Source organism: Lepidochelys kempii, chromosome 11 (assembly GCF_965140265.1).
Source record: "Lepidochelys kempii isolate rLepKem1 chromosome 11, rLepKem1.hap2, whole genome shotgun sequence".
NCBI lineage: Eukaryota > Metazoa > Chordata > Testudines > Cheloniidae > Lepidochelys > Lepidochelys kempii.
In genome coordinates, this window is record NC_133266.1 from 62,016,097 (window position 1) to 62,042,466 (window position 26,370).

Consider the following 26,370-nt stretch of genomic DNA (forward strand, 5'->3'; position numbering starts at 1 on the left):
GAATTCTCCACAGTGATGGCTAGGTCTTTTTTCTGAGTTAATACAGTTAATTATTTATAGTTAATACTAAGGCAAACAAATACTGTGTTTAAAACTTATAGTGTACCAATGCTTGGACTTGAAGATCAACTTTGTTCTTACTAGTTGGTGCTTGATCTGATAAATTAGTCCTTCTAAAACAAATTTTTAGCCTAACTAATCCCAAAGAGCATAGAGACTGATACAGAACCATGGTTACTGTTCCCAGAACATAGCTAACAATTTAAAGAGGCAGACATTTCCAGTGCAATAACTTTTTCCTTTGTCTTTTCATCACGTCAATATCTTCTTTCAGAAACCATTTTACTTTTGATTCAGTAATATATCATCTTTACTGATGTGTAGACAAATGGGAAAAAGGAAATGAGAAGGGATGGTTGAGTCTTTAATTAAAGACACGGAGTTTGCTCTTTGAGCTTATTGGACAGTTCTACATGGGGTGCAGAGAATCATCATAGACCCCCCAGGTTTTTCACAAATGTGAAAGAACATGAAATAAAACAAAAAACTAACCTCACAGCAGCAGCTCCTGTGTGGTGGGGCTGGGCTCTGCTCCAGGTGTTGTGACCTGGTACACGGGGTCACACTGCCACTCTGGGTTGCGCCAGCCACCCACCAGGATGGAAGCGTTGCCAGGCCAAACCTGAGCACAATACAGTGATCCCATGCACCAGGTCACACCGTCCAGAGCGGGGAGGCAGGCCCAGCACCACTGCACAGGAGCCACCACTGCACAGTGAGTGTCAGGCAGGCTCATTCTGCAACTGCAGGGCCTCCCGATCACCCCACCTGGGCCTCCCATGATAAAACGAAGTCAAACAAAATTCCCCCCAAATGAAATGAAAAACTATAAAATGAAAAAGGGTTTCACAGGGGTCTACTCATACGCTACGTGGGGCCAAATTTGTGAAATTATATCCACAATTAGTTTCTATGGTAACTGTATCTCAGAGCACAAACACAAACAGAACTGGCAGGAGGCACCTGATTTCATTTTCTCTGTTCAGAAACAATCAGAAGATTGATGTTTCAGGCTGTTCCAATGCACACATCTTATGTAAGTACTTCTTACTTAGATAGTGACTTCATAAGTTCTTCTTGGTAAACACCCAGTAAATTTCATCATTTCTTCTTGCTGTACATTGACTGCTGTTACACTCTAAGGCCATGTCGACACTACGAAATTAGATCGAATTTATAGAAGTCGGTTTTGTAGAAAGCGTTTTTATACAGTCGATTGTGTGTCGCCACACAAATGCTCACAGTGCAACCGTCAACTTCTGGAGCATTGCACTGTGGGTAGCTATCCCACAGTTCCCGCAGTCTCCGCCCGCCCATTTGAATTCTGGGTAGAAATCCCAATGCCTGATGGGGCAAAAACATTGTCGTGGGTGGTTCTGGGTACATATCATCAGCCCCCCCCCCTTCTCTCCCTCGCTCCATGAAAGCAACGGCAGACAATCGTTTCATTCCTTTTTTCCTGGGTTACTCGTGCAGATGCCATACCATGGCGAGCATGGAGCCCGCTCAGTTCACCGTCACTGTATGTCTCGTGGTTGCTGGCAGACGCGGTACTGCATTGCTACACAGCATCAGCTCATTGCCTTTTGGCAGCAGACAGTGCAGTATGACTGGTAGCCGTCGTCGCCGTACTCCAGGGTGCTCTTTTAGCCGACCTCGGTGACGTCGGTCAGGGGCACCTGAGCAAACATGGGAGTGACTCAGCCAGGTTATTTCCCTTTTAAGTTTCGTCTCATGGCGATTCAGTCCTGCCGGCAATCCAACTGCACCGTCTTCTGCCGAGCACCCAGGAGATGATGATGGCCAGCAGTCATACTGCATCGTCTGCGGCCAGCAAGATGTATAAAGATAGATGAAGTGGATCAAAACAAGAAGTAGACCACATTAGTTTTGTATTCATTTTCTCCTCCCTTCTTCCCTCCCTGTGTGAAATCAACAGCATGCTAAACCCAGGGTTCTGAGTTCTATCCTTGAGGGGGCCATTCTCTTTCTCCTTGATGCAAAGCCACCCCCTTTGTTGATTTAAAATCCCTGTAAGCCGTGTTGTCAGTCGCCCCTCCCTCCATCAGAGCAATGGCAGACAATCATTTTGCACCCTTTTCCCTGGATTGCCTGAGCAGACGCCATAGCACAGCAAGCTTGGAGCCCATTCAGCTCACCGCAGCAGTTATGACCATTGTAAACCCCTCGCGCATTATCATGCAGTTTATGCAGAACCAGCACCTGAAAAACCAGGCAAGGAGGCGACAGAAGTGCGGTGATGAGGACATGAACACAGATTTCTCTAAAACTGCAAGGGGTACTTTTCAATGGTGGTGCAAGCACTGGTGGATCACAAGGGACGTTTCACCAACAACAACGTGGGATGGCTGGGAAAGGTTCATGATGCTCACGTCTTCAGGAACTCTGGTGTGTTTAAACGGCTGCAGGAAGGGATTTACTTCCCAGATCAGAAAATAACTTGGGGATGTTGAAATGCCTATAGTTATCCTTGGGGACCCAGCCTGCCCCTTAATGCCCTGGCTCATGAAGCCCTACACAAGCACCCTGGACAGTAGTAAGGAGCTGTTCAACTATAGGCTGAGCAAGTGCAGAATGGTGGTAGAGTGTGTATTTGGACCTTTAAAGGGTCGCTGGTGCACTTTACTGACTCGCTCAGACATCAGCGAAACCAATATTCCCATTGTTATTGCTGCTTGCTGTTTGCTCCACAGTCTCTGTGAGGGGATGTTTATGGCGGGGTGGGAGGATGAAGCAAATTGCCTGGCCGCTGAATACGTGCAGCCAGACACCAGGGCTGTTAGAAGAGCACAGCAGGAAGCACTGCACATTAGAGAAGCTTTGAAAACCAGTTTCATGACTGGCCAGGGTACTGTGTGACACTTCTGCCATAGTCTTTCAGCTTCTGCAACCTTCATAACAGCAGCGCTGTTCTCTTCCATACCAAGCAAAGCACGTTGAGTTGGCCATTAAGTGCTGCAGTTTTCCTGTTAACGTGCCGCAGCAGAAACCAAACTAACCACCCCCGCATTCAATTCTCTGGGATGATCACTTTACCCCTCCCCCCACCACATGGCTGGTATCAGGGAAGATCCCTGCTAGCCAAATGTGAACAGCTCAGCGCCATTGCCCGCCCTACACCCCACCGCGTGGCTAACTGCGGGGAGAATTTCTTTTCAGCCACAGGCAAACAGCCCAGTAGGAATGGCCACCTCTGAATGTCCCCTTAATTAAATTCCCCTATTTCAACCAGGTTACCACGAACGATATCACTCTCCTGAGGATAACACAGAGAGATAAAGAACGAATGTTGCTTGAATGCCAGCAAACACCAGAACCATACGCTGCCAGGTTTTGTCATGCAATGATACCAGATTACTTGCTGCTAGCATGACATGGTAAAGTGTCCTACCATGGAGGACGGAATAAGGCTTTCTCCCCAGAAACCTTCTGCAAAGGCTTTTTGAGTACCTCCAGGAGAGCTTCATGGAGATGTCCCTGGAGGATTTCCGCTACAGACTTTTCCAGTAGCTGTACTGGCCATGAATGCATCCCAAGTGCTCAGGGCTACTTAATCATTAAAATACGCTTGCTTTTATAACATGTATTGTATTTAAAAAGGTACACTCACCAAGGGTCCTTTCTGCGGCTTCATTGGATTGGGAGGGTATTTCAGTCAGGGTGATAAAACGATCCTGGCTGTCGGGGAGAATGGTGTGCTGTGTGCTCTCAAGCTCGTCCTCTTCCTCCTCATCTTCCCCGTCCGCAAAATCCTCAGGCACGGCGGAGAGTACCCCATCTTCGGAGTCCACGGACAGGAGTGTGGTAGTGGTGGCAGCCCCCCCTAGAATTGCATGCAGCTCAGCGTAGAAGCAGCATGTCTGGGGATCTGTCCCGGAGCGTCGGTTTGATTCTTTGGTTTTCTGGTATGCTTGTCTGAGCTCCTTAAGTTTCATGCGGCACTGTGTTGCGTCCTTGATGTAGCCTCTGTCCCTCATGGCTTTGGAGATTTTTTGAAATGTTTTGGCATTTCATCTTTTGGAACGTAGTTCCGATAGCATGGATTCCTCTCCCCATACAACAGTCAGATCCTGTACCTCCAGTTCGGTCCATGTTGGAGCTCTTTTTCGATTCTGGGACTCCATGGTCACCTGCTGATGAGCTCGGCTGGCCAAACAGGCAATGTGATTCAAAAGTTCCCAGGGCTTTTCCTGTATACCTGGCCAGTGCATCCGAGTTCAGAGCGCTGTCCAGAGCGGTCACAGTGGTGCACTGTGGGATAGCTCCCGGAGGCCAATACCTTCGAATTGTGTCCACATTAACCCTAATTCAAAACGGCGATGTTGATATCAGCGCTAATCCCCTCGTTGCGGAGGAGTACAGAAATCAGTTTTTAGAGCCCTTTATGTCGGAAAAAATGGCTCCGTTGTGTAGACGGGTGCAGGGTTAATTCGATTTAACACTGCTAAATCTGACATAAACTCGTAGTGTAGATCAGGCCTTAGTAGGCTTAAAAGTAATCACCAGGAAATTTGCATTCTGGCTTAGAATTTGCAATTAACTACCTGTGTGTATCATTTATCCTGTATCCTCTATCATGCATCACGCAGGTAGACCGTGTTTTACATGATTTTTGTGCTCAGTAAACAAAAGCTTAAATCTGTTTTCTTTTCTTTGCTTTTCCGCAAAAAATAGCAAAAAGTTCTGGGATTGTCTATCACCTGAGTACCCATCTATTTAAGGAAAATTACCAAACCGCTCAAATTAGAAGTGTGAGAACAGCTGAAGTGACTGTGAATTTTTGTACTTACTTTCTGTGTAAAGCGTGTGTCACTTTTACTGGTGGAAAAATGAACAAAATAATCTGTTTGGCCTTCTACTCTCCTTATGAAATCTAGGACAGTGATATTTTTTTCCCTAAGTGAGGCACTATTAAAGTAGGTTTATTTCAAATCAGAGATGATTATTTTCTGGTACTCATCAACCCCTTAAGGTCCCCTTACCATTTTGATTCAAAGCAAGAGGCATTAGCCACGGGCCCCTCCAGAATAGGTTGTTCACTTAGCAAAATACTGGATTATTACTAATATTAGCTCCAGAATATTAGGAGGCAGACTTGGCATAATGCTACTAGTCTAGAATAATTCCTGAAACTCTCTCTGCTTAGCAACTTAATCTGATAATACATCTGTTTACACTGGACTTGTTTTTTGTTATGGATCTCTCTAAGAGATATTGTACATGAAAACATTATATACAGGGGAATAAGCCTAATTACAACTCACTGCACAAACTTTCCATCACGACAGGTTTTAAATCTCTTTAGTGAAACTGACGTATTGTGCATAAATGATAAGATTGACAGAAGGGTGCTCTCTAACCTGTAGAATGTGAAAAACATGTTACTTTTAGTTTGTGTTTCCTCTTTTTATAATCAGACATTTACAGAAAGCCGAGTGTGATTTATTCTTTTCTTCTTAATGAATTGTTAAGAAGCGTTTGAAAAGGCATTAAATCTTCCCTTCTGCCATTAATCTGTAAAGGGGGAAGGGGATTTTTAATGGCCTCACGGTATATTGCTTTATAAAACTGCTGATTCTAGCAGTGCCAGAATAGGACTACATACTAATGTAGGAAACACTGAGTGCAGTCAGTGAGCCTTCTGCATTTATGGAGGAAAAGACTAATAGCTCCATTTTAACAAGGCTCTTAACACTTGGGCCATCAGCAGGCATTGAGAGAGTGAAATTGAGACAACTCCTATAAGCTAAAAGCGTCTAAGTTCAGCATTCTTACCTCAGTTTGAGTCTTCCTGATAGGATTTCACATCCAGCCAACCACAGCTGCCATCTTGAAAACAAACCAAGTAGCGAGCTGATGTTTTCCCTGAGCACATTAATGCTTCACTTCTGAAACGACACTAGAACATGATAAATGCACTGACCTTCCTGTTGGATATTCAGCTTTACAACAGTGTTAGGGAAAGCTTCTGGATTTGTGTTATGAATGAAAGCAAAGGTTGTTTATATCACATTTTTTACTGTAGAAAAATTGACAACAGATGATAAACAGATCTGGAACTAGTATGTAAACTCATTCTTTCCTTTGAATAATGTGTGCATTACTCGGCAATATTAAAATGCTTTTATTTAATCAGGTTTATCTCCTGATTTTGCTGAATTACAGGTGGGAGACTAACCTAAAAAGTTTACAGTATCCCTGCTGGCCTACTGCCAAGGGAACTGCACTGAGGACCTGTTCTAAACAGTCCTTTGATATGGAACCCTTTCTTGTTAGTAGTGATAAGATTAAGTATGGGATTTGTGGATTCTCTGAGCCCTTGCCTTTCTTTTGTTGATTTTGGCACCCTGCAGCATCATTTGTTCTCTGATTATCATTTTGAGATTCATTGTCAGTAACTGGTGTGTATAATTGATCTTCATCTCTAATTACTCTTCTCTCCACAGGTGTCTGGAAAAGGTCCAGATGGGAGTTCACACAATCTCCGCTTTGAAGGGATGGAAAGGCAATATGCATCCTTACCCAGGTACATCACTGAGGCTTCCTCGTGCACTGATTCTATCTGCATAGAACAGCCGTCTGGCTCTGAAATGAGAGATTATGTTGCAGTTTTGTCTCGCTGCCTTCTGCTGATGATTTAGTGCCATCTTTATAACTGTATTAATAATTTAGACAGTTGATTTTTAAAAAAATAAAGTCGTTCTCATTGAACATGTCAGCAAGAGTCATGATCCACAGGGAAAGAACATGACAATGAGGAAGCTTAGTGTGCTAGAGTTATAGCAGGTCTTAGCAGGGCATAACTGTGACAAAGTTTATAGTGCTAAAATCATAACTGGCAATGACAGAGCATTGCTGTGAGGCATCTGCACTGCAGCCGTGACAGCTCCTACAGCACCACCATTGCTGGAAGGAAAATTTGACTAACAATCCTGTTCCAATATGGTAACTATATACTGTAACTCAACTCCACTGGAAATGAGAGAGAATTCTTGGAGGTTTTGGGGGTTTTTTTATGAATAACTTTAGTCTGGAATCAGCAGGGCGTGGCAAAGAGGAAACCTTTCAAAGATTACAATCCAGGTTCTGTGAGAGTTCTAATAGCAGAGTGTGAGAATTAGCAAGCTAGAAAAAGAAATGAAGAAAGGTTAGAGCAGTGGGGAGAAAATGAAAATAGAGAATATTTACCCTCCAAGCATGCTAAGCAAGAAAGTGGATCTTAGGTGGAGATGTGGAGGAGCAAGTTTTCCTAAATGAGGGTGAGACAATCAACTGGTGCCACGTTTCCTGAGGACCCCAAAGGGCATGGCACATCAGTGCTGGTATCTGTGGGAAATAAATGAGCGTGCATTGTAGCTACATCTTTTCTTCTATTTTTTCCATTTGACTGTTTGTTTCTAAATCTGTTGTTGCAAAGGCTTAATGTAATATGACATACCACTATGAACTAGAATATAGAGGTTTCAGAGTAGCAGCCGTGTTAGTCTGTATTCGCAAAAAGAAGAGGAGTGCTTGTGGCACCTTAGAGACTAACCAATTTATTTGAGCATGAGCTTTTGTGAGCTACAGCTCACTTCGTCGAATGCATCCGATGAAGTGAGCTGTAGCTCACGAAAGCTTTTGCTCAAGTAAATTTGTTAGTCTCTCTAGAATATAGAGAATATCTCAATGCTTGAAAATAATTAGATCTCTTTTCGAAAAGCTGTTTCACAAACTTCAGCATTGTTGGACTTAAGTAAGTACTTTTTAATGTGTGTTGTGTTGTTTAAACCACAGAATGGACCTGTGGTTCAATGACTGCCTATTATTGATTTGTGTTGGTGGTTGTTTGCAGTGGTGGTCTAGTGACATTGGTCCCGGGATATTAGTGAGATAAGGTGGGTGAGGTAATATCTTTTATTGGACCAACTTCTGTTGGTGGAGGAACATGCTTTCAAGTTCCACAAAGCCTCAAAGGACCTGAAGAAAAGTTCTCTGAAGCTTGAAAGTGTCTCTCTTTCGTCAACAGAAGCTGCTCTATTAGAAGTCTCACCCACTTATCTCTCATATACTGGGACCAACACCGTGGCAGCAACACTGCTTAATAGCCTGCTGTTTGATTCTTAGCAATGGTTTTTATAATTTTTTCTGTTCTCATCCATATATATGTCCAACCCTTTTTTCTGAATCCTACTAAGTTCTTGTCCTCAGTTATACCTTTTAGCAGCAAGTTCCACAGGTTAAGTATATGTAGAGTATTAAAAAAAATTAACCTTTTTATCAGTTTTAAATCTTACTGCCTTTCATTTTATTGATCAGCCACTTGTTCTTGAATCACAAGAAAAACTTGAACAGCAATGCCCAATATACCTTCTCTGCCCCATTCATTGTTTTGCCTTCCTCTTTCATGTCCTCTCTTATTCATCTGCTCTCCAAACTAAACAATCCTATTCTTTTCAATCTCTGTAAATATGGTAGTCTTCCTATGCCTCTAATCACTTTAATTACCTGTCTCTGAATTCCCTCTTATTTCAGCTCTATCTTTTTTTGAGCTAGAATGACCAGAACTGATCACAGTGTTCCAGATATGAGCAAACCATTCTTTTATATGACATTAACTGTTTTCACTGCTATTTTCCATCCTGTTCTTTTTGCATCCTGTGTCTTGTTTGCTTTTGTGAGGGCAGCAACATCCTTAGTAGGCAATTCCTGTGAGCTATTCACAATGACACCCAATTGTTTTTTCCTGAGTACTTCCATCTGACTCAACCCATTAATCTCCCCATGTTCTTCTCAAAACCTCAATTTTAGCTAGTGGAAACTGGACTCCATACCCTAAATCTCGACAGGGGTTTGAGGGTTTAGCTGGATAGGACGGGGAATTTAGGAAGTTATCAAGATTTTCTATGGCCTTTGGGGATCAGTGTAAAGAGGGGGTCACTTCTGCTCAGTGCCTGTCTAAGAAGATTAGGCTATACCATGAGTCACACTGTACTTTAGTAGGGGTGTCAGTACCTCATGGTCTTAGCACCCACACTGCCAGGGTTCATGCAATATCAGTAGTTTGCCTCCATAATGCTTCCATCATGGAGAGAGCAGAGCATTGGAGTGATGTGCTCTCGACTGCATGTGTTGTTCAACAGACGGGCTGCTGTGTTCTGAACCAATTGCAAAGAGCTCTTGTAAGTTTACTTCTCTGAAAGCACCATAGTAATCAAGGCCAGAGATCATAAATGAGTGGGTCACTGGGCAAAGTCTGAATCCAGCAGAAGAGGCTGCACTCTTCCTGGCAGCCACTAATGGAAATGAGGATTATTTTGCAGAGCTGGCCGTTTGAATATCCGGAAGTACAGAGGAGTCCAGGTGAAAACCAGGGCCGAGAACTCTGGAAATCTGCCTTCAGATCGTTAATAACCTATTTTACATGGAAAGCACTCAGCTACGAGGAGGAATGGGCAGCAGTACAAAACCTTAAGATAGATCGATGTCCTTATCGAGGTGGCATGTTCTTCAATGTATTTCCCTCTCCCCACCAGTATCCCCTCCTTTTTTCCAGGGCTCAGCTTTATTCACCTGCTGCTCATCCAGGTGTTGAATTCAGTCAAGCCATTGGACACCTGTGGGAGGGTGCTGTTTCCGTCTGATCTGGATGTGATGTATAGCTGAATGTCATCTGCACACTGCTGGCATTTTATTCTGTGCTGTTCTTATTCTCTATTAGAGCTCTCGCTCAGCTGCCCATCACTGACTGCAGCCTGATTGGCCTGTCCCTAGCATTATGCAATCGTCTTGAGTTTTCCCAAAGCTCGTCATGGGAAAATGCATCCGATGAAGTGAGCTGTAGCTCACGAAAGCTTATGCTCAAATAAATTGGTTAGTCTCTAAGGTGCCACAAGTCCTCCTTTTCTTTTGTGGATATAGACTAACATGGCTGCTACTTTGAAACCTGTCATGGGCAGTGTGATCAAACTGGGCATCTTGAACATTCTGGGAAATTTGTAAAAAATGTGGGCAGTCTGATCTAACGGTAAATTATCAAAATCCTTCTCACCTTCCTTTTATCAGCCAATCAGTGTAAAAAAGGTGTAATTGCGTGTAAACAGCTGGCTTTTAGGGCTAGAAAGGGGTGGCGGAATGGGGTTGCAGAGACCATTTCCTAACAAATTAAGCACATTTCTAATCTTACATCGTTTTATAAAAGTAAGTCTCTGTCACCAGCATGTGGGACTTACCTAAATTCACCAAGCAGACAAGTAAAGCTTCAAAAGTTCCAGGGAAGAGGGGAGAACACTTCTGCAAGAGGAAGGAAAGTATCCGGGCTTGGGCTGTGGCTGATTTCTCTTGGGAAAAAAATCAGCACAATAGCTGGAATAATTAGATGCCCTTGCAATAAAACTGTTACTGCTACCTGGCAACAAGCAGGAGCCATGTTGGAGGGCATGAGAGATTGGAATGAACGAATGAATAGAGAGCTTTGGCATCCCTCTGAAATGGACACGAGAGAACTAGGGTTACCATCACATTATTTTGAAAAATATGCCGTATGTTCCCAGGGCACCCATTCAACTCTGAAGGTGTGCGAGGCTACCTACAAAGAAGGCATGATTGTCATTGGTAGCATACCCAAGCTCTCCTGCTATATCTTTCATTAAAGTTCAAATCCCAGTTTTAAAACACCCGTGGCACTTTGCCCTGTGGCCTTATGTTTTCATCTCCCTTCCCTCTGGGTGCTGAGAAGTTTAACCAAAGCACAATGGATCAGATTCTTAGCTGGTGTAAATCAATGTAGCTTCACTGGCTCATGACCTCTATTTTAGAGCAGAATTAGAGAAAATGCGGTTCTGTAAGTGTGTTTGCCTTATCAACAAAAGAAGCAAAGAATTTAAAATATATGGAGGTAATCCTCTTCCTGTTGAGCTCAGTGACAAAAACCCTGCTGACTTTGATGGGAGCAGGATCTGTTGTATGTAAGGTTATTTTTTAATTAAAAGTTGAAATACTTCTGTCTGTTAAGAAAAGTAGGCAACAGCCTTAAAAGAAGCTTTAATATGTGGCTAGCTTAATCAGTAGCCAACTGAGTTATGTGGTCAAGTTTTTATCGAAGCTAGTATCAGATTATAGGCTTTATTTGAAAACATCTAGAGAGACGCAAATGTTATCTACTGAGTTATTGGTGTGTTACTATGGCAGGCTAGTGGCAGGTCCCCATCTCATACTGCACTGTGCTATATCATCTCCAGATGGAAGCAAAATGGTAAAGGCAGAACATAAAGCTTTGCAAGAAAGATACAGTTCTTGGCACTCAGCAGCTATGCGATGCCCCAGGGCTAAGGCTGAGTAGTGCTGAATGGTATTATTAAGCAATGTTAAATCTTCAAGGACTTGATTCTTCGGCTCCGCGGGGGACTATTTGGGAAATAGGAGCATGGTTATAGTATGAGGAGCTAGAAAAATATTTTTGTTTGTTTGTCTTCAGTAACCCACCTCTCTCTCTTTCACATTTGAAGTATTTGTTTGGTTAAACCAGTGGACAAATATGCACTTGAAGCTGGTTTAATTGCTCACAGGGTTTTTTTTGCACTTCAATTTCATTGCGGTCTGTCATAACGTAAGCTATAATTTTGCTCATGGCAGCCCCAATTGGAGAAATATTATGTCCTAAGCATGAAGAGTTATTCCTTTCTCCTAATGGATTCGGAAGTAGGCTCTGACTAGTAACTAAGCTGTCAGTCACTAAAACAGACCCAGGGATTGGTGATGCTGTGATATATACCACAAATCTCAGCCCCCTTGCTAGTAAGAAATGCTGATGTCACAAAAAGTCAATGTTTCAGTTCCTCAAGGTTCTTCATATGATTCAAGAACAAGCATCTGAGGCAAAAAGAACATTAAAAAATAACCGTAAAGACTAAAAAATAAATTCAGATTGTATCGATCATTTCCGTGGCCAAGGAGAAGAGGGCTGAGCAGAACGGCACTTTCACAAGTGTGTTTATGTTCAATATAATATGTACCCCAAAGATGGGAAATCTATTGATGTATTAATTAAAGAAGTGGCAGCACAATGCATTGCCTTTGCCAGGAGACTCATGTTCAGGATCCGCTATGCAACTCGCATTTCCTAGGTCAGTAAATAAAAAGGGTATCATAGATTCCAAGGGCAAACAGGACCATTGTGATCATCTAGTCTGAGCTGCTTAATAACACAGGCCCCTAGAGCCTTACCCAGTAGTTTCTGCATCAAGCTCATAACTTCTGTTTGAGCTGTGCATGGGTGGCCAAACTGTGGATCATGAGTCATGTGCGGCTCTTTACCGTTATGGTACGGCTCGCTGAGCCACCCCATTGTCCACCCACCAGACTTGGGGTGGGGGGAGCTCAGAACCTCAGCCTTGCAGTGGGGTGGTAGGGTAGGCACTTCTGTCCAGTGGGGAGGGGGGCCTTGGGGCTTGAGCCCCACAGCGCACCAGCCAGGCCTTGGGGCTTCAGCAGGAGTGGTGCTAAACCCCCAAGCTCCGGCAGGTGTGCCCCAGCTCTGGAACTTCTGAAGATTGTCGTATGCAGCTCAGAGGGTCAGTAAGTTTGGCCACCTCTGAGCTATGGAATGTCTTATACAAAGATATTTAGTCTTGATTTTAAGATGGAGAATCCACCACTTCTCTAGGTAAGTTGTTACACAGGTTATTCACCCTCAGGATTAAAAAATTGTACCTTGTTTCTAGTCCAAATTTATCTAGCTTCAGCTTCCAGTCATTGGATCTTGTGCCTTTTTTGGTTAGATTAAAGAGCTGCCTATTGTCAGAAATCTCTGCTCAGGTAGGTGCTTGTACACTGTGATCACCTCATCTTTTAACCTTCTCGTGGATAAGTTAAAGAGGCTGAGCAGCTTCCGTTTCTCACTAAAGGCATGAAGACAGCATCGCCAAAGGGGTTGGAGCCTTCCCTGCAGGACAGTTTGTGAGGCAGCATTGACAGTCATGTAGGCAAAAGTCATTTCCCACCATTCTGGGCAAAAGAAGAATTTCCGTAACAGCTGCCATCATAAAGGAGGCCCTCATAGAGACAGACAAGAAGCGTAGGTTCCTCACCAAGCTCTACTGGCTTCCTCATCAAGTTCACACTAGTTGCCATTATTTCAAGATGGTGAAGTCTGTTTTTGCTGACAAGTCTGCTCTCATTTTACAGCTCCATTGCTTTTCTCTTGGGTACTGCAAATAACTCCCCACCTCGCTTTTCCCTTCATAACCTTCAACTCTCATCTCATCTGCACTTCCGGGCTGCCTTCGTCTTCTGGAATTGCCTCTCACTCCCATTGTACAAGGCAACGACCCTCTTTCCATGCGAATAATTCCTTAAAATTCCTTTTTTGAAACTTGCATCAGTATTAAGCTGCTTCAGTAAAAAGGTCACCTGCTAATTAAAAATGGCTATCTTCTTGGTTAGAACGGCCATGTGGCTCATCCAGTGCATTGTTTGTTTGATTTGTATGTCCCATTTAAACTGTAAACTGCTCTCCTTTGGTATACAGCTAACCAAAAAAACATCACTGTCTCCTATGATATCATTCCTGTGATGTTCTACCTAGTTATCTTCTGACACCTTTCCTAGCACTTAAAACTTATCTGCTCTTCTGTTTTCCTTTGTTTGTCTCTTCAATTAATATCTGCATTATGCACTGCCTTGGAATTTCCATTTGCTTACTGCAGCATTGTTTTTAGCACGTGCAAGAGGATGGCAATGATATTACATTCAACAGATGTGTATTCCCAGTAATGCCAGTACTGATCATGGACCCCACTGCAACTTTAGTAGCAATAACCTGGGACAAAGGAGAGTGCACAGAATAACCCACATGTTGTATGTTTATAAATGTGTCACTCTCGCCAAACTTTTACTAGCAATGAAATAATTTATTAATCCAAGTCCAGACAGATCTTGAGAATTATCAAAGGTCTGTTCCGTCATGGAGGCTGTGTTACTGAGTATATCTTATGCATTTGTACAAAGCTAATCTGTCAACTTCTGATGTTCAGTAGAATATACTTGCCTGTTGCAGTCATCATAGAATTTGAAATGTTCACCTGGAGGCTGAAACAACTCCTTTTTAGCTGCATTTATTTTTTCCCTCAAAATTCTGTAGAGAGGTAGGCAACTTTCTCATCTTGGGATAAGCAACAATTAATCTGTATCCCTCCCTCTTCCACTCCCTCTTCCATTACTGACCACTCTATCCTTTATCTAGCTTAGTGATATAGTACTAATGTATTTTGATGTCCATTCTTGTCCTTAAGTCACTGCACTGTAAACTGTTGACTGTCACACAGATTATGTGGTCACACACGTATCTAAACTAGTTAACTTGCCTCAGATCTTAACTTCTTCTTCCACACATGACAAATCTTGAAAAATCAATGAAGTTCATGAACAGTGGAGGATTAAACTCCCTCATCCTTTAAATCAGTTTTCCCAGATAGAAAATATAGTCCCAAGCGCCTCTCCCTATTGTGTCTCCTGCCTATCTGAATGACATCGCTGACTCCACCTCACTCCTAAGGACTACCTACATTACAGAAACATCTATAGCTCAGTGGTTTGTGCATTGGCCTGCTAAACCCAGGGCTGTGAGTTCAATCCTTGAGGGGGCCATTTAGGGATCTGAGCCAAATAATTGGGGATTGGTCCTGCTTTGAGCAGGGGGTTGGACTAGCTGACCTCCTGAGGTCCCTTCCAACTCTGATGTGCTATGATTCTAAGATGGTGGGACAATCCCATAGCCTGTTCTACAATAGGGTAACTCCCATCTACTAAAGAACAGTGTGGGAGAATATCACTGACTTTTGGGGGAAGGGATAGCTCAGTGGTTTGAGCATTGGCCCACTAAACCCAGGGTTGTGAATTCAATCTGTGAGGGGGCCATTTAGGTATATGGGGCAAAAATTGGCAATTGGTCCTGCTTTGAGCAGGGGGTTGGACTAGATGACCTCCTGAGTCCCTTCCAATCCTGATATTCTATGAAATGTCAGAGGACTGGTTACAACATGATTGTCCAACACTTGGTTAAAGTTTGTAGTGTGCACTGGGATCTAATAATGGTATAACTGGGCAAAGGTGTGGGATGTATATGCTACAATCATGCAGAGAAATCAGTCTGAGAAGGTCAAGTCCAATATTCTCAGTTGGGGCCAGGATGTGGGGCTGCAGCTCCTCCATGCCACGTGTGCAATCTAGCTACTGAAACCATGTAAACCTTGATCTTCTGGCCCCTTTCTTGGTCCCCTCTCCACATTAACCTATACTGGTCCCGCAGATCTCTCTTATTTCTTATATTATTCTCCAAGCTCTCAATGTTTTTCTTTTTTATTGTCACTCTTCCATCTGCCTCCTATTGCTTTTTGATGGGGGAATCATTGTTCTGCTAAGTTTCTTGACTGTGCTGAAATGTTTTGCTCAATGTGCCACTCTCATTCTGCATACTTCTCTCTTCTGTCCTCATCTTGGCACCATTGTTTCTCAATCAGGGAGCTTGTATTCTATTTGGTGGGCTCATGAAGTCATCCTAATGTGATACTTATCTGATCTCCATTCTGCCTACCTCCTTCTCTGTTACTTTTCTTTTCTGCTGCATCAAATAGCTGTTTTACAATACAAAAGGGAAAAAAAGATTCTGATGATGATGGAACTTCTTGTAAGAATTAAAAAGCTTTCCAAGTCAAGGAAAGGATACTTAACTGTGCTAATTAAATGTGAGTTTACAAAAATAACACTTAATTTTAGATTTTAAAATGTCAATCTGCCTTTAGTAAAAAAAAAAGTGCCCAATGATTAGTGGTTCATGGTAATTACAAAACTTAGCCACCCATTGTCTTGAAAAGCCAGGAAAAGAAAACAAACCAGCATCCGCAGAACAAAGGCTGCAACAAGGACCGTAAGGTGCAATGCTGACCCGCTGTTAACTTAATTTAGGCCCAGAATTTAGATCTTGTTAAAAAAAATAAAGTGTAAAAGGGGTGAATGGAGAGGAGGAGATTCCAAAACTTCTTATGAATAGAAATTTTATTTTACGTGTTTTAATTTCAGTGTTGCAAACCCAAGCACAAGAGTGTGTAACATCGGAAATTGAATGTAACGGTGACTAACTAAAAACAAAAGTGAATAGCCTAACTTAATTGTCCAATATCAATCAACCAAAATCAAATATCAGAAATAAACAAGGAGCATTTATAATGGACCATTTGATTTTGTTTATTTTCAGTTTTAATAATCTAAAGTAATGTTAGTAACTTGAGTAATAATTTTAAATATGATTTTTATCTCAACAGTGGCCCTTCTATTGAAAATACAGCAAAATCCTAAAATCTGATATCTTCCCATGCAATGATCTCATTATAAGTGAAATATGTGTAGGGTTTTGGTTGGTTTTAAAGTCCTGACAGGTGCGTTCTGAATCAGTTTTAATGGGAATATTGGACTACTCAAGGACCTCCAGGAAAAAAGTTGCAATAAAACAGCCAAGAGGGAATACATGCAGAGAAAAAAGAGATTGGTCCTCCCTGATAGAGCACTAGCTTAGGAACTGAGCTGATGTGCTCATTTAAAGATTAGCTTAAATCCAAAATCACAGTGGAGTCTAACTATCTAACTTACTGTACTTACCACTGCCAGTAATAAAACTGATTATTACAAAAACTGCCTAAAAGCCAAGCTATCAAGAAGGTCATTATGCTTCGAGGAGGACAGAGTCTAAATCTTGAATGGAATTTCTCATACCAGTGATAGTTCCATACAGGCCAACCATACAAAGCAGAAAAGAAGAGATTCTCTTATTTCTGCATATTGGTACATGCAGCATTTTATGGTGAAATCGTGACCCAGTATCACACTGATGGCTTCAGTCTTATTTTGAAACACAGAGTCAAACTCCAATCCCCAAAAAGTGCATAGAGATCATAAACAAGTGTATTTATTGTCTTAAATAATGAGTGTCTTCAAATCAGGCATAGAAAAGCAGGCAGCAAAGTGGGAAGGTTGGTGTTTATTTTAAACATATCTCACAAAATGGGCTTGCAGCTAAGCAAACATGACTTCTCCAAAACTCTTGTGTAAAAGGAGGCTTTAAAGATTGCAAACAGGATCATAGTTACAAAAATCTTATCGTAGAATTTGAAAGTGAAGAGGGTTTGTTTTTAGGAGTAATTTCAGCTTCCTTAAAAATAGAGTGGAACATGAGTTGAAATTAACAAGATGCTTCCTATCTAAACCAAATTAGGTCTTTAATGCTGAAAGGCATTCTTTAAGAAGTCAAGAAGGTCAAGGGTCAAGACATCAAGTCACGAAGTGCAGCTGTCAGGCCACCTCTGCAATTTCCATGGGAGTAACTAAAGAAAATTTAGCAAAGAAAATATCTACAGCAGCAGGGATATTTCTTACAAAAAAACAAAAACTAAAAAACAGATCTCCCAGAAGAATACTTTGGAAGTGGACAGGGGGGCTGACAGAGGTGGATTTTGTCAGTTTTTCTAATAAAGCCTCTCAACTCCTCACAGCGAAGAGCCAGTTGATGCAATATGGAATGGTTTAAAAGTCAATTAATTTTTTGAAACTAAACAGCTGGCCTAGGTTGTAAGTAGATATTAGTTGGGATAAATAAATATTCTTGAAAGTGTCACATGTACAAAAAGCATGAGTCTTGTAGAGAATTTAGTGTATGTCAAGGCATAAGCCACTAAATATAAAGGTACTAAATTCTGCTTAAAAATAAAACTAGAGATCTAGGAAAAGGCTGTCTCCAAAGAGAAGCATTTGAGTTAATATTACATTACACATTGTGAAATTATGGAGACGTGGCCTCATTAACAGAAAAAGAAGCAGTATTAGCCAGCCCTCCAATGAGTACAAGAACAAAACAAATTTTCATCAACAAAACATTAATGAAAGAAACAAGTGTCAGTAAAAACGTTTTAGGTTGAGATGAAGGATCTGTGGAAAAAAGATAAGTGAATGCAAATTAAAAAGAGTGAGCTCAAATTAAAAAACAAAGAGTATGTCCCACAGAATACATCAACAGAGTGACATACTGAGTGAAACCTGGGGAATGAGATGTGCTACGAAATGCAAATGTATCCTCTGCATTATCAACATTGATGTTGAAATCGCCCAGGAGACCAACAGATCGGGAAACTCAACTGGCTGGTTTCTAAATAGAAGATCTTTATATATAGGGTGAAAACATAGCTGCTTAAGATGTATTATAAATTAAATCTGAAAAAGTGTAGACCTTGGATTTTTAAAGTGAGGAAATGGCACTTCATTTTGTCTTGAGGTTCACTTAAAATAAGTTGAGGAAAAGACAACTCTTCCAGCCCAAGCTCTTGAGATTCACTTTCTCTAGATAAATAGACCTGGAGGTGAGGTTGAGAGACAGGCCTTTGCCAATTAAAAGTGACAGTAATACCCGATAGATCCCACCAGCAAAGGAGGAAGGAAAGAGTCCATCAATACATACCTTGGACACACAGAACGTAGTAGGTCCAACTTCGTAGCTTGCTCCATCAATATTCTTCAGCAAGCTTCTAACAGCATAATCCATTAAAGTCTCACCCAGTCTATCAAGATTCAGCTAGACTCCAATAAACGAATAGCTGTTCAACCATTGTACTATTGGTGTCCACTAGTAAGGCTGGCTGCTGTTGGTTTTTATAACCTCAGCCCGTCACCTACCCTTTATCCAATCTTTACAGGACAGATGTGGTGGTTTAATTACAGCAAAGAAGGTGTTATCAGAGAGTTGTGCTGTCATAGTAGCAAGATGCTGCCTCTCATAACAAACATAGAAAGCGCCCTTAGGAACTATGCTATTATGGAACAGGAAAGAAGAAAATATGATGAGAAAATAGAAAGGTACTTTTTTTGTGGGCCATCTTAATTGGACATCTTACGAAAATTACAGGCCATGTGAACCTCAGCAACTGAAGTATCGTTCTGGTTCATGAGCAAATATGCAGCACGCATACCACAAGCACAAATGATACCATGCACTAAGAAAGCAAAATAAAATGGATGCCAGGAGGGATAGACTGAGCCAAACAGAAGCAGAAGGGCCAGACTTCTTAACAAAACTGAAGTCAGTGGTCACTAGTGTTCTCAGTGAAGCCCTGGCCACCTTGTGGGGCGAGAGTTTAACAATATTAGTGATTAAAAGGTACCTAATTTGGGATTGAGAGAGATCACTAAAGAAGTTAATAGTAAAAGCAGTTGGTAGTGCAGCTGTTACCACACACCTCATGCAGGTGGCAGCCAGACTGCTTCCATTGCGTGAGTGAGGGGTGTATTTCTCTGAACAGTTTAGATATCGGCCTACTAAAAACATGTCAAGACAGTTTTCTAAATTTAATTTTTCATCCATCTTTCTCTTCTTCCATTTATCCACCCAAGGGTCTTTTATTGCACCCATCAGTGTAGTATCCAAGTGTGGTATTTTCTAAGGACCTGATTCTGTCACACATTGAGTAATAGCAAGAAGTGACATTCAAGTCAACGTGGGCATGAACCAATGGCAGCTGGAATCACTGGAAATATTCTCATTGACTTCAGGAGGTGTTGGGTCAGACCTAAATGCAATCATGGAACTCATGGAATAAATTCCTTCATTTCTTCAACCACCTGGTAAATTCCAGAACAATGTGATAAACTCTGGAGCCATGTAACACACAGGATTTACACATTTGGTTTTGTCATCTGTTCTCTGCCCACCAACCCAGGATTACTGCTAGTATTCCAACCTTTCAGATAGCAACTGTTTTGTTTTGTTTTTTTAAACAAAAGAACCTTCCATAGCATTCTATCTATCTTCTCCCCAAATATGAATCAAGTAAAACCTGGACTGGAAAATTATTGTGGTCCAAGCTCCTATCCAGGATTGGTAATGTTCAGAGCAGTAACAGTATTGGTTAAGGTTAACATTAAGGTCCCGTATCTCCTGGCAGCTAGGGGCTAGTAACACCTGTTGTGTCCCATTATACCATTAGAAAAATTGACATCCCTGATTACCTATAACATGCAACATTCATTTCTAGCCCTGGAAAAAATTTGTTTGTTTCTTTAGTTTTTAAAATATATATATATTTTAAAAACTCAAGAAACAATATATATATTCAGATTAATTCTTCTATCATTTGATGCCTGTACAAAATGTTCTGCTGTAGGTTTTCTTCAAAATGTGGGATAAATAAAATTCAAGATGGTGTAAAATGGCATAAAGGTTTTATTGACCCTAATTTGGGAGGATTTGCATAACTCATTTCTGGCTGCACCACAAGTAATATTAATAAGTTATGTGGCCAGGCCAATAAAAACTTTATTCATGTGTCCATATGAGCATATATATGAGCATATATAATACGTATACCATTAGACTGGAATTTTAAATAACTTTGCATTTTGGAAACAGTAAAGATATTAAAAGCTTAACTGAGTCTTTAAGCAGCGTTAGTATCTTGTTGCACTTAACATCTTTATGTGCCACAGAGCAAGGTTTAAAATACAACTGTATCTGATTAAGTAGGTGTTAACAAAATTCATACTTGCTGCTGATTTTAATCTATATTAATGTGGGCCTCACTTTGCTAGCTTAGTGCTCCTTTTTGGTTTTTTAAAAGCTGAGCAGGAAGTATCCCATTTTAGTAAATATTACTTTTTAAAGGGTTGATCCACTCTGATGAGCCATTTAATGGAAAAAGGGAGAGAGAGCTCTGCTTCAAGAAGACTCCAATAGGCATTCATTTAGATGTTACAGCAATTGATAGAGAGGTGAGAAGTAACGTGAGCTAGGAGCTGTTCCTCTGGTCAGCATCCTCTGAGCACAAAGTAATTGATATCCCATACTCTTGCAACAGCTGAAAAAACAAAGCAGAACATGGAAACATGTCCACTACATAACAGCCATAGGGAGTGAGAAAGGCGGGTGTTACACTTTAATAGAAAGTGAATTACCAACCATTTTGGTTCCACTTCAGATGTAATTCGACAAAGAGAATGTGAACTGTGTGTTAGATTCTGTCAAACTGAGCTCTGGAAATTGGCAGCCATGCCTGGTGGAAGAGAGAAGAACTAGCAGTCGCAAGCCTGAGTAAAAAGCCCCCGTGAAAAAGTGGGAGGTCCTCACATATTTAATAGTAGAAGCTTTTTTTCATTTAAAGAAAAAAAATAGCCTTTGTTTTGAGGTCAAAAAAGGTACTTTGCAGTGCAATCTACTGTAGGACGCAACAAAATCTGGCAAGCAAAAACAATCTCAGCGGGATTTCACATCTAAAAATGCATGAGAATGACTTTTTGCATGGATCAAGGTACCAGCAGACTGTGTTCATATGACAGTATTTCACCCCTTTTGTTGAGATGGATTTGGCATTTTCATTATGAATTTTGACTCCATGTATTGAAAAACAGAGAAGCAATATATACAAAAAGAATGGTGTGTGTGCACTCACTTTTACAGGTCTGAGGCTCAGTTAAAAAAACAAAACCCACAGGAGCGAATGTACTGTTACGCTGTACAACCAACAGCAAGTAATAATTCATACTGCAGATACAGCAAAACCAAAATAAAACTGTACAAAAGTAACACCAGAACGTTCTAATGTAAGAAAAATTGACATTTACACAGTGCCTTTCACCTAACGATCCCAAAACAGTCAACACGCTTTACAACTGCATGTAAAGAGAATAAAATGTTCAGCATGGCTTCTTTGTGGTATTGTGGTAGCCGTGTTGGTCCGAGATATTAGCGAGACAAGACCTGAAGAAGAGCTCTGTGTAAGCTCGAAAGCTTGTCTCTTTCATCAACAGAAGTTGGTCCAATAGAAGATATTACTTAACGCACCTTCCCTCTCCATCATCACTTGTATTACTAAGGCATTTCTGAAAATTGTATCCAGAGATCACTTTACCTGTGGCTATAATGCAGTCACCTATGGAGTGGAATGTGAAAGTTTAACAGTACATACTAATTCTACCCAACAGTTTGTGGCAGAAACTGAAGAACAGTGGAGCTTATCCAATTGAAACTACAGGGAATTTTGAGTAGGTAGAATGTAATTACAATTGGAATTAAGCAAGGGCTAATAACCAGGATTTTTAGGCCCAGCAAAGTAATTAAGCATGTGCTTAACTTTGATATTTGGTAGGAACTGAGTGCGTACCTCTCTTAGGCTCCTTTGAAAATCCCAGCCTAAATGCACGCTTAAGGCCCTTCGTTTTCAATTTTTACTGAAAAATTCCTGGGTTCTGTAACGCTATTATTTGCTTTTTACTGATTTTCACCCAAAATTTGGAACACTCAAATACATGAAAATATTAATTTTGTTAAGAAAATCCAAGACATTACATTAGGTAGATGTGTTCATGTTAATAATAAGTTAGTCTAAGTGCAAATGTGAGGCTATCTGTTAAAGTAAGGCAATGTAGAGGAAGACACGTGTACACATGCATATTTGTATGTTTTGTTAATGTACTGTTTATGAAATAAACCACAGTACTGAACTTCTTTTACTTTCAATACTCTTATTTTTTTTATTTGTTGCTTTTTTTTCTACCCCGCCCCCCCCAATATTAACACAGTAAACTGTGATGTTAATTTTTTGCCTTTTTTTTTTTGGCCCATTTTTTAATTTTTGTAAGAAACACTGATACATTCCCAGGAAATGTTAAAATAAAAACTGAAAAAAGGAGGGCCTGTGTCCATACTATAAAACACACAGGAGGTGCAAAGTGGCTGAATCAATGTTACTTGCAGAAACTTAATTTTTTGCATCTCCTAGTTTTTTTTACAATTTGAACTGTGCGTCCTTAACATTGCATGAATGCAGTATTTTCCACTTAACATTGTAAATACTAATGAAACAAATTATTTGCTGAATTCTATGACTGTTTTTTGCAGCCACTTGTTAGCACTCTTAATGCAGAATTTCTTTGATATTATTGGAGTGAGTATCAACCCTAATGTCATTTTAACGTAATTCTTTTGTGTGACGAGCTGGCTGCTCTCCCTTCTCTTTTGTTATCGAACATCTAAGGAAAGCTCTGTTAGTGAGAGATTACTCCAGTGGTTCCTTGGTCTTACAGAGATTTCATCAGAAATGTTTCTTCTTTTTTAATGGACAATGGAAAATGTTCGACTGTCCGTTATTACACTTCTTTGTACACAGTCTACAAATATAAATGGAAATTATAATTACATCTAGTGTTGGGTCACAATGGAAATCACTTTAATCCCAAAGTGGAGGTAGGAGGGGGAGAATCAATAAAAAGCCCTTAACCCTGATCTTTTCTTCTTAGACATTTCATTTTGAGTTGCATCAGCTTGCACCAGAAGTGTTAAAAGTTTAAAAGGACGACTACTTCGGTACGCAGAGAGCCATTTTGCATCCTTAGAAAAGGAATGCTGTCTTGTACCATTCCCATGTAGAAAACAGCAAGAAGATCCTTTTTAAGCGTTTATCAAGTGTTTCATATTATGATGAATGCTCCACGTGTTCATCCTTTGCTTAATTCAAAAAAAAAAAAAAAGAGGGACCATCAAACATTTAAACTTTTCTACTGGAAATAGCACTTACTATGTTTGTACTATAGATGGGTGTGAGCCAAAACCGCAGATCAGAAAGTCCTGAACTTTGGAAAAGTACAGACCTGGGTGTAAACATCACAGCTGGCACTTACTTCTGTGATGAGCTTTGCCAGTTCCCAAAACTCAGACCTTTGAACTTCGGGGATGGATGCTCAATTCGAGATCTGAATTTTATCTTGTTGGCTCATCTCAAGATCTTACATTTAAAATCTTTAAAATCTGGGTTTTGATAACTTCCAATAGCACAGACTCTGCCGTTGAGGCGTGGCACCAAGTGTTCTGTTGTTCTGCAGCTTTGGAGCTACTTCTTACTGCAGAATTGTGTCCTGGAACCTGTGGTTTCATTTTTTACAATTGTTTGGGTTTTTAAAAATATTTCCTTTATGCTTTGGGGCATAAGCCAACAACTAACTGATGAGGCTGGGAAGAAGCTTCCTTATTTGGTGGGTTATGCCATAATTGTCCACAATGGAATTTTGTGAAACTTTCTCAGAAAGATTTGATTCTGGCCACTGTCAGAGATAACATATTGAAATAGATAGCCCACTGGTCTGATGATAACATCCACAAAATGTAATTGTTAAGATCCATTCAGTACAATATCCTGTTCCTTCATGAGTCCATGCAGAATTCAGAGTTCTCTCTGGACAATGAACATTTATTTGAAAGTATGAAAATCATTTTACTCCAGTCTTTCTTTTCTTAAAAGAAAATAATGTAACAGAACTTCTCAATGTGTAGAAGGGGTTTTCTTAGCAATCCAAATCTAGTACTTCAGGGGATTCACTTTCTCCATTAGGTCGTTGATTTTGAACCTTAACTACAGTACTTGCTGGGGACTTCCTGGATACAGCTATTTCATGGATTTATTTGGTTCTTCTATTCTTAATATAATTTCCCTTTATAAAGCCCTAATCCAAAATGTATTGAAGTCTTTGGATCAAACCGCAATTACTTTATGCCACCATGTTCCACATTTCATTGCATTATTCTCCTTCCGGCCTCTGTTGTATTCAGCCATGGCAAAGCATTCTTTCTACTCTACCTCCCTCTGGGAAGCATCCTGATGCTTTTTACGAACATCCTGCACAAAGATACATTGCACTATATGGTCTAAAAATACATTGCACTGTGTTGTATTGAAGTGACCTTTGTTATTCATTAGTGAATCAGCAGCCTGGGGAACTGTGGCTTTCAATGAGCTATTTTAATAGGTCTTTATTGTCAGTGATGATTTCCTTGATTTAAATACACTGGAGAAAGGATAATTCTTTGATTGATTCATTATGTAAAATATTTGTTTCAGTGTTAGAATTTAATTCTTTACATAGCAGTTGGCCAAATTGAGAGATTCCTTCTTTAAACCACTCTGAAATATCTTCCAGATTCTTAACAGGCTGCACTAAGGAGGTGCTGTTTCTTCTATTTCCCTCACTTCTGGGCAAATCCTACCACTCCTCTTGGCATGGAGGTTCCCTTATGCAGTGGTTCAGGGGGTGCACATCTTATACATGAAATATAGATCTGTGAGGCTATCCAAGGTGGGCAAGGACTGGAGGATGTGTCTGGGACCAGGGCATTCACTTCTACACATATTCACTGGCTATTGCACTATGTGGACATGGTGCTCTGCATTCTGTAGGGGAAGATTCCCCGACACACACACATACACACCCACCCTGTGAAAATCCCCCGCACGCAGCCTAATACCTAGGAACATGCACTAAATTGTTTGTGTGCATCTGACTCTTTTAAACAAGGAAATTAAATGCAACAAAATGAAAAAAAATACTTCCAGAACATTAATGTGGAGATTTTTAAGCGCATAAAAGTCAGCAATTATGGTTTCCACATCTGTGAACAGGCCACATTGCTCATATATATCTAAAAGTATTAAAGTTAATGCCATGTATAGTAATAAAAATGCTACATATGCACAAAGGGCTGAGTTACAGTTGCTTGTGGGAACTATATCTTGCATTTTCTGAATTTTGTGCAGTTAAAGTCTCTAACATTGCATTGATGTTTCTCTCTCTCTTTCTCTCTCTCACACCCACACACCCACACACCCTATTACATTGTATGTGTTGAAGTGGCATTTGAAGAATTAAATGGATTCACAGCTATTTCTCACTTTTCACTACAGTATGCTTTCTGGTACTAGAATTAGGTTCATTAAACGTTCTTAATCTAATCAAATAAGCAGACCATCCCAGGCTGCCATTTTGGAGAATAGCAAGGACTTTGTAAACAATGAAAACAAGGAAAACAATTGAATGGTAAGTTCACACTTCATCACACTGCATAACAACCTGATAACAGTTAATTACATACAGTATCTATAAAATGCATGCAAAAGACCAGAATTCAGTCAGAGATGGGACACAAACACTCATTGCACAGATCCACGGGTTAACCTCTTAGTAGCCATATAATCACTAAAACAGGATTACAGCCTTCTCGTTCTGAATCCTGTCCATATTACACATTTACTCTTAGCTAACATTTTACAATGCCTGCGGCCATATCTGAAAACTGCAGTTTTCAGAGTAGCAGCCATGTTAGTCTGTATCCGCGAAAAGAACAGGAATACTTGTGGCACCTTAGAGACTAACAAATTTATTAGAGCAAAAGCTTTCGTGGGCTACAGCCCACTTCATCGGGTGCATAGAATGGAACATATAGTAAGAAGA

General features: G+C 40.7%; 1 protein-coding gene across 2 annotated transcripts in view; it reads left to right on the forward strand.

Moving 5' to 3' along the window:
* PARD3B (par-3 family cell polarity regulator beta) overlaps positions 1 to 26,370 on the forward strand; it is a 602,621-nt gene that overhangs the window by 558,400 nt on the left and 17,851 nt on the right. For both annotated transcript variants that reach the window (XM_073306519.1, XM_073306530.1), the window contains one exon: positions 6,528 to 6,607. In XM_073306519.1, coding sequence (XP_073162620.1) covers positions 6,528 to 6,607 — 80 coding nt within the window. The remainder of the gene's footprint in view (positions 1 to 6,527; positions 6,608 to 26,370) is intronic.